The following is an 8,945-nucleotide window of genomic DNA, read 5'->3' as shown; positions in this document are numbered from 1 at the left end:
ACTGGACTCGTTTTGGCTCTGGTTACTCTCACGAACCAGGAGTCCTGCCGGCTCAGCATTTTGGAAACATAGTCATTTATGACAAACATCCTCACCCTCTTTAGTGGCATTCTCATATACTTACAGACTGTTATCTCAATTTCCATTTCGACAAACTGCTTTATTGAAAGTCTGTCTTTCCCACCAGGATGTGTAAGGGCAGAGATTTGTCAGCTTTGCTCATTGCTTTATCCTCAGCACTCAGAATAGAGCCTGACACAGGGAAGGCACCAAGTATTTGTCGAAAGAATTACCTGTTACTTCAGACAAGCCAAATGTCAGACAAACAGCCAACTTCAGAGGGCAGGCAATAAATATAGGGAACATTACTTCATGGCTGTCCTTGAGAGAGTTAAATTGACAAGGATTTGTTTGGATGGATTTATGGATAATGACTGACATCATAAAATGCTGCTGAGAAGCCCAAAAATAGAAATTGGCTTTAGAGAATCCCCTGGCAGTCCAGTGGTTAGGACTCTGTGTGCTTCCACTGCAGGGGACATGGGTTCTCCCTGGTCTGGGAACTAAGATCCTGCAAGTCATGCAATGCAGCCTCCCACCAAGGAAAAAAAAAATAATTGGCTTTAAGACCACCCTATTCTCTCCTAGAGTCAGAAGCTGATGCTGTTGGAGGAATCAAGCCACTGAGCTGTGAATTACAGCAGCATTTCCCTGGTTTTACATTTTCAACAGATCTACTATCGCCCCCTTAACTGAAATTTACAAAATAACACACGTGGACACAACTTCTGCAAATATTTTTCAAGGTTTTATTGCAAACCAAAGTTGGTTTATCACACACAAAAAAAGGTGTGCGGTAGGGAGGGGGGAAAGAATTGTACATTATTATAACCATGTTAATTACAGTACATTAAAATGGTGGTTTACATTACAAATAAGCCTGTAAGTTTAAATACACTAGTGTTATAACCCAATGTACAGACTTTCTTTATACAATACACATAATTATCAGGAATGCCAAAAAGAAACAAAAAAACCCCAAAACATAAATAATGCCCATTTTACAGGTGATATTTTAAACAATGAAAACACCAGGCTCTGACTGACAACCGGGGCATTGGTCCATAAAAACCTTTTCTAAAAATAGAAATATCTGTAGCAGCAATGCTTCTTTAAGCATCTGGATACAAGTCATTGCAAGACCATTTTCGATAAATTTTAGTTATTAACTATATCTTACACACAAGAAAACAGCCTACACATAAATTTATCTTCCAAATATGGAAGAGACAAACAATGTCCCACGTTGTAGTGTCCTGCAAGTGTCACATTGATGCTTATAACTGAGTCCTTCTGTGAGCAAGCATACCACACTCATATGGCTGATCACACAGGAAGTCCACAAGGAAAAACAGAACGGAAACACTGGGCGACAGCAAGAACTTTGGAGCTAACACGATCTCATCAGAAAAGGCACGTTTCATAAGATTCGTTTATCACGGCCCGGACAGACCTTCAGAAAGCTCCTTCTCAGGACAGCGTCCTCCTTCGAATGAGACCGCTGCACCTGCCTGGGGCGGCCCTCTACTGCTCATTTCAGAGATAGCACCACATTGGAAGGAAGAATAAGGAAAAACCTCACGAGCTCACTGAGGAGGATGTGCTCTTCGAAAAGCTTCCAGCAAACAGTGTGCAATAAGATTGCCAAGATGTGCAAGCTTCCAGGGATGTGCAAATTCTCTTTTAAGATGTCCTGTCAGCTGGCAGCTCTGCCAAAAGGCTAACTAAAACATTTCAAAAACGCCCGTAAAATCCTTCACAACCAACCCTAAGACCGTTCAGAGGAAAGAGTCCATGGGAGGTGCGTAGGAAAAGCCCAGGAAGGCCTCGGCCGCTTCCTTGACGCTGGCCGTGAGGAGGATACTCTCGGGAGACCGACCGATGGAGTTGGGGACTGGCTCTTCGGTAAACTCGGGATCAAAGTGCCGCAGGTCACTGGGTCCACTCTGATGCAGGAAGGGAAGAAAACGTACTCCATGTCAAGAATTCACAATGGAGACAAGAAAGGGAAATTCTCACGCAGGCACCATATGGTGACTTCCACCATCAGCAACCATTTCAAGCACAAAACCCAAAGGCCACACAAAGTTTAAACTATGAGGACCATGTTGTTTACTTTCTGTCTTTTGCTACTGTAATTTATAAAAGGTGTGGAGAAATAATGTGAGCTTTGTTGGGACAAAAGTTCTACTTTTTTCTGTGGGTAAAATAATGGCTTTCGAATGCCAGTGTATTCCTTGAGGGCCCTTCCCCTTCCACCACTACCAACAGCAACTCTGACTTAAAGAAATGCCCTTTGGGCCTGTGCACACTCACGAGAGAGATACTCACCACATTTGGGTTAAAAGGGGGAGTAATCTTCTTATTAATGAGATCATCCCAGTTAATTAGGGAGAAGAAGACGTGATTCTTAATCTCCATCTGTTGAGAAAGAAGCACAAATTTAGAAGAGTGAAACTCAAGAAGGGCGGTGAGGTCTAATGCTCTACCCATACAGCCCAGGAGGAGAGGAAAAAATGACTCACAAAGTCATCCTTGGCACCAAGCCTCTTTGTCCTGTCCTTTTGCAGGAGGCCCTCCAGGACATGTCTTGCAGAATTTGTAATATTTGGCTTCAACTGGAGGGGTTTGTTCAGAATGTTGTCGTACATCTCAGCTGTGTTTCGGCTATAAAATGGAGGCTGAAAGAAGCAGGAAGATTACTTACTACTTAATTGGAAGCTTTGGAGAGCATCCATTACCAGGGAAGACTTAAACATAATATATGAAGCTGGTTTTGACAAAGTCTATCACTTGATAGGTTTTCTTTACCCTGGATTTTTAAGTGTCTATATTTTGCCACCCTTATCAGGGGGTAGATGTTAATAAGCCATGTTTCTCACTCTCACATAGGTTTTAGTGAGGTCACACCTAGTAAAATGTGAACTTACAAAAGAAAAAAATCCACTAGGTAACGGTTTACCCTAAAATACCTATCGCTTAACCAATATGCCTCTCTCATCAGCATTTGATAAGCTTACTGATACAGGGCAAGACGTGATGATCAGGTCTGCAATGGGGCTTGTGTGCCCAGATAAGTCTGGATTTTTAAGACTACATTCTAGGGAGAAATGTATCAACCCAGGGCAATATTCCACGATTTTCAATGGGCTACTCACCAGGCCATACAGCATCTCATATAAGACGGCCCCCAGACACCACCAGTCCACGGTCCTATCATAAGGCTGCTTATGAAGCACTTCAGGTGCAAGATACTGAAAGACAGACCAGAAAAAGAGAGTTTAGAGCCCCTGAAACTAGGCACTCCCAAGACCAGGCATGCACTTTGAAAGGGCTGAGAGACCCAGGGTCCACTTGGAGGATATATTTCTTTAAACTACTTCCTGATAAAACTGCTGGCTTTGAGGCTGACTGACCACTTACATGTCCTGATATTTTGAAAGCTATTGGGCCCTCCTCAGATATCTTATTTAGGGGTTTAGAAACCTTTTATAGTGTGGAGCTTACAAACAGCCCACTTTAATTAAAGCAACATGAGGCCTTGGAATTTCTCATGCCTCCAACAGCCAGTGTATTTTACTTGCACTGAACTGGACTAAAACATCTCCGAAAACAGCTTACTCTTCCAGTAGTTCCAAGTGTCACTGCAGTGATCCCTTCCTGGAGGAAGGGGTGGACCAGGAGTTCGCCTACCTCGGGCGTGCCGCAGAAGGTGGACGTCGTGCCATTGTGTTCAATGTTCTCCTTGCAGAGTCCAAAGTCAGTAAGGACAATGTGTCCCTGTGAATCCAGCAAAATATTCTCTGGCTTTAAGTCTCTGTAAAAAAAAAAAAAGAAAATGAATAGGAAAGTAGTTGTAGAAGTTAATTTCACCGCATTAGTAATCCTCCGTAAAGATCGCCACTAGAGCTACTGGAAGCACTTTACATTCACTGTAGTTGTGTTAGTGAATCTAAAAGGGAGTCCTTGTTCTGTTCATCTATTCTGGATGAGGCACAATCCTCATTGGCTAGTTCCCTCGTGGCAGGGAGTCAAAAGATGGGTCACATGCTGGGGACCTGGTTTTAGGTGACCAAGTTGTGCCTAAACACAGATTATTTTAAGGCCCTGTCAAAGGCCGGGCTATGTCTCCTTTACACAAGGAAGGGAGCCTTCAGAGCTCTTCAGCTCACCTATAAACGATGTTCAGAGAGTGCAGGTAACCCAAGGCACTGGCTATTTCAGCAGCATAGAATCGAGCCCGCGGTTCCAGGAAGCATCGCTCCCTCTGGAGATGGTAGAACAACTGTAGGAGATAGAACAGAGTTAGCCTGGGTTGCCAGAAACCCCGGACAATGCATTGGACCTGTCTTGACATATATAGCTAAAGAGGACAATTGCAGGAAGTGGCCCTAAATAGTTTATAAACCATCTGAAAGCTGGCAGGTTAAAGGAAATACTAAATCTGGTAACTCTTCCCCCCACTAATTATCTTTTAAAAACTTTCCTCTCAAATTAAAACAAAGCAGGCTATGCACGGGACAGCCAGGGGTCGGCTCCCATCCTCTCTGCTCACCTCTCCACCATTGATGTAGTCTAGGACAAAGTACAGTTTGTCAGCCGTCTGGAAAGAGAAGTGAAGGCCCACCAGGAAAGGGTGTTTCACGTTCTTCAGGAGAACATTCCGCTCGGACATAATATGCTTTTCCTAGAGAAAGGACAATGAAGATTTAGTGGCAAATTTCAACGTGGCGCCAAGATGGCAAGGTAATGTCTACGGAATGTCTATCTCCGAGCCCATCTCATACCTCCTTCTTTTTCAGGATCGCCTTCTTTTGCAGAACTTTGACTGCATAGAATGCTTCTTCGGCTTTGTGTCTTGCCAGGAGAACCTGAAATTGAAATTAAAAGTCATTTTCCTGTTCACATCCAGGGAGATGTAAAATGAGCATGTGAAAGACTATAAATAATGAGAGCTTCAGAGGTGCAATTACCTTTCCAAAACTGCCCTTCCCGATCACCTTCAAGAAGTGAAAGTCAGATGGTTTAGCATGAGGGTTGGAGGATGGGCCCAGGTTAATTTGCTGAGAAGGACTTGGCTGGAAAATAAAAGGTTTTCTTCTAATATCCTTGCTTCAGAGGAAGATAGTGATTAATAAAGTATAGGCAATGCAAAAGGTGGTACATCTGCAAATGACAGGGGCAGGTCCCCAGACATCTAGAAACACATTCCAAACTCCTTTTCATCCATACATGCGAATATTTCAAATGAGAGTATGGAAACTGTATATAATCGTGTTGTTCTTAAGCAGACAACTTTTATGAAATATGTCTTTTAAAATACTCCACTGACTCATACTTAAGTGCTTACGTCACTTGTTTGCCATGAACCAATGAGGCATTCCCGCCTTGATACTAATCAAAATGCTATTTTATAATTCATCAACACAGGCAAACTAACTGACTCATTTATAAGATTCCTCCACTGATGCATCACGAATAGAGAACACTTACTGGAGGAGAAGGGTTGGCATTCATGAGCTCAGGCTCCTGAGGTTGGGAGATTTTCAAAATGGACTGGACTTCAGGGCTGCAGAGAAGAAAGGAGCAACGTTGAACATCCTAACTCGCCACGTGAGGGCAGACCAACACCAATAGTGAATTTCTGGCTCAACCTTTCCGGGGGATTCAGTGTTTAAAAACACCCAAATCAATTACTCCGTGAGAGAAAATAACAGCCAAAATGATAAACCCAGTTAAACACAGAGGGTTGTTCTTCAAGAAGAGAGGGGGTGAATTAGGCAAACATGAAAATTTTATCGGGACTTCCCTGGTGGCGCGGTGGTTAAGAATCTCTCTGCTAACTTAGGGGACACGGGTTCGAGCCCTGGTCCGGAAAGATCCCACATACCGCGAAGCCCATGCGCCACAACTACTGAAGCCAGCGCGCCTAGAGCCTGTGCTCCGCAACAAGAGAAGCCGCCGCAATGAGAAGCCCACGCACCGCAACAAAGAGTAGCCCCCGCGCACCACAACTAGGCTGGCCACAGCAACGAAGAGCCAACGCAGCCAAAAATAAATAAATTTATGAAAAAGAAAATTTTACCTTGCATTTCCAGAACAAGCCAAATCAGCAAATTAATTTTAATGCTTTAAATGTTTGAAATAATTAGAACTTAAAGAGAAAAGGGATCCCCACCCTCGGTAAGTCGTCGGCTTCCTGATCAATATATTGATGAGGGTGTCTTTACCGCTGGTAAATGGAAACTTCCCTACTTAATTTTATTTCCCCACGTCGCCCCACCAAACTTACTGTTTGCATGCATAGGAGTTATTGGCAATCTTCTGAATAAAGTCGTTCAGGCCCATCCTTCTCTGTTTCATGAAAGCTGCGAATTAGAGGAGAAACGTTTAGACGTCTTTGTAACATCCGACGCCACACACACCAGTCTGATCCGCGACCTTCAAAACTTTCCATTTGGCGTAACCTGGAAGTCCAGTCGTATTCCTACACTCACCGATGAGAATTGCTACCATGCCCCTCATCCTGGAGTAAGTGAGGGTGTCCCTAGCAGCCTCGGTTTTCACCGTCATCACCACAGAGAGAGAGCACACGAGGAGTCGTCAGATCCGGGAGACCGGCTCAGCCAACACTGCGCTCCGGCTGCGCCGCCGGCTTTATATGCCTTGTGCAGCCGCGAGGGCGGGACCCACAAGACACGGAGGAGGCGGCGCTGCCCGGCCCCGTCGCGACCCCGCCCCCGGCTGCCGCGCGACTTGCCCAGCGGCAAAGCGGCCGGCGGCGGGCGGTTCCGCCCCCGGCGAGAGGGGCCAGCCCGGAGCGGGGGCGGGGGGCGCGGGGACCGCCCCGGCAGGGCCCGGCGCAGGCCAGTTGTCGGCCTCGCTCGGCTCCCGGGCCGGAGAGGGGGAAACCGCCGGAGGAGGGGGTGGGGAGGGAGGGAGCGGCCGGGGTAATTTTCCACCTTTCTCATTTATTCCGCCCTGCGAGGAAATCAGAGTCGCGGCACATCAGGAAATCAGAGCGCTTTCTGCCCGGTGCGAGGCGATCGGGGTGGCTCTGTGCCCGGTCTGGCTTCTCAGACTCTCCGCTCGCATTCACTGCCGGCCCCGGCGCCGACCCTGACCCTCTCCCCTCATCCGCAAGGCAGCCTCCGCAGCCCTCGCCGGCCGGCCGCGCACCGCCAGCTGAGGTTATCTGTCGGGTGCAGGGCGGCAGCGCCGGGGGAGGGCGGCCCCGCACGCCCTTATCTCCGGCCGCAGCGTGGGGCCAGAGCGCCTGGCGCGTCCCCGGGTTCCCGCCGCCCTCCTCCCCCTTCCCCATCTCTCCATCCTTGGTACTACCCCAAATACCCAGCCCCTCTCGCCCAATCCGAGCAACTAGTGGAGGAGTTGGTGAGACAAGCCCCCCGCGTGCCGGCAGCGGCGCTTACCCAGTCCGGTCAGCAAGAAGGACTCGCTCCGTTTCTGCGCCTCGGCCCTCTTTTTGTGCCGGGGCCGGAGCAGGGACTCGAGCCGGGCCCTGGCCAGCGCACCCTGCATCTCCCCCATGGGCAGCGGCGGCCGGGCGCGCAGCGGGCGAGGGCGACCAGAGAACACTGACGTTTCCTTGAAGGAGCCGCCGTGACTCAGGCCGGGCAAGATTTCCTGCCCCGAGTCCCAAAACAAACAAATGGCCCTTGTGCACGGCCGAGCCGCTTCCGAAAACGCCTTTTTTGTGCTTTTGGCCCAAGCCAGGCAAGGCTGAAAAATCCCAGAACTTGGAAGAGGAAGAAGGAAGGAAAGAAAGAGGGAAGGGGGAGGGAGAGAGGTCAGGAATGTGGAGGGGAGGGGGCGGAAATAAAATTCGTCTCTGCACTAAAGAAAAAAAAAAGTGCATTTCACTTTTTTTTTTTTCCTTAAACTAATCTTTGGGAACATTCTGTCCTTTCCGCATGTAAATTTTCCCTTTGCCTTTTGAATCTCCGCCATGCCAAAAACACGTGAGGAGGTGGCAAGTTAGGGGACAGACCTGGCGTGACCCTGGCGCGGTGCGGAGTCGGCATCCCAGGCATCGTCGACTCCCGAGGTTCCCTCTCCCGCTCCCCGACCTGAACACTCTGCAAGGTCGCATCCCATTGTCTTCAAATCTCTTAGTTTGTGCTCGTCTTCCCTACCCCTCCTCCGGTTTAATTCAGGACTGACCCCGCAGTCTTCGTACAGGTTTACCACCTCGCGCATTCCCTCAAGTCCCAGATAACTTGTGACTCGTTAACTCCTGAAAGATTAGCCGGGAGCCTCCTCCGCTCCAGAAAGTAAGGGAGGGAGGGAGGCAAGCTCTGCAGAGCAGCGGTGCGGTGCCTTCCAGTAACCCCGCCGCTGGGAGATGCCTGGGAGCTGCAGTCTGACCACCGGTGGGAGGACTCGCGCCAGCGCCGGCGGGGAAGCCACGAGCACAACGACTGGGCCAGGAGCGGGGAGAGGGCTGCAAGTTACTAAGTTTGCAGGTCCGGGTACCTGGCGCTTGTCAGGGATGTCTGCGGTGCCTGCCCTGCCATGACCCCTTGCTGCCAACGGCCCTGCCACTTAAGGTTGCCTACTGGATCTGACACACTCCGAACTACTAACTGTCAAACCAAGAATACATGTGAAGCGGTTTTTCTTTGGTGCTGGGCAGGAATTTGTTTTGCAAACCAACCACCTTGTTTGTCTTAACGTGATCTGTGGCCTCAACTGCTTTACAGCAGCCTCAAACTGGCAGAGGAGAACACACATCCTCTCTGCTGGAGATTGGCTGGGAAATTTTGCTCAGCACCCACTCTTTAAAAAAGCACTTACTATTCCCTGAAACTGACACTCCAACCCAAAGCAAGGTTTAGGAAACTCCAAATCACAGTAACTGGCCCATT

General features: G+C 48.3%; 1 protein-coding gene across 2 annotated transcripts; it reads right to left on the bottom strand.

Moving 5' to 3' along the window:
• Positions 1-795: 795 nt before the first annotated feature.
• SGK1 (serum/glucocorticoid regulated kinase 1) lies at positions 796-7,656 on the bottom strand. Of its 2 annotated transcripts, none has more exons than XM_082634256.1 (12): positions 7,491-7,656; positions 6,353-6,428; positions 5,554-5,629; positions 5,034-5,138; positions 4,848-4,931; positions 4,616-4,747; positions 4,233-4,345; positions 3,754-3,877; positions 3,219-3,314; positions 2,586-2,741; positions 2,392-2,481; positions 796-2,006 (listed from the first exon to the last, which is right to left on the bottom strand). In XM_082634256.1, exons 1-12 carry the CDS (start codon positions 7,606-7,608, stop codon positions 1,839-1,841), a joined length of 1,338 nt encoding a protein of 445 aa, XP_082490382.1. In that variant the 5' UTR covers positions 7,609-7,656; the 3' UTR covers positions 796-1,838. The 2 variants fall into 2 exon arrangements, with proteins under 2 accessions (XP_082490382.1, XP_082490383.1); XM_082634257.1 differs by lacking the exon at positions 7,491-7,656 and adding an exon at positions 6,558-6,689.
• Positions 7,657-8,945: the final 1,289 nt, after the last annotated feature.

The sequence above is a fragment of the Mesoplodon mirus genome (assembly GCF_964341445.2).
Source record: "Mesoplodon mirus genome assembly, chromosome: 10".
NCBI lineage: Eukaryota > Metazoa > Chordata > Mammalia > Artiodactyla > Ziphiidae > Mesoplodon > Mesoplodon mirus.
Note: the sequence above shows the minus strand (reverse complement) of the source record. Positions and strands in the feature narration are given on the sequence as shown.

Excerpts from the sequence above, each read along its gene's own strand:
- SGK1 (XM_082634256.1), bottom strand. The coding sequence starts at position 7,608 with ATGGGGGAGATGCAGGGTGCGCTGGCCAGGGCCCGGCTCGAGTCCCTG. Across the intron at positions 4,932-5,033 it reads GGAAGGGCAGTTTTGGAAAG|GTTCTCCTGGCAAGACACAA; the intron begins GTAATTGCACCT and ends TTTCAATTTCAG. Across the intron at positions 4,748-4,847 it reads CGATCCTGAAAAAGAAGGAG|GAAAAGCATATTATGTCCGA; the intron begins GTATGAGATGGG and ends TCCTTTCTCTAG.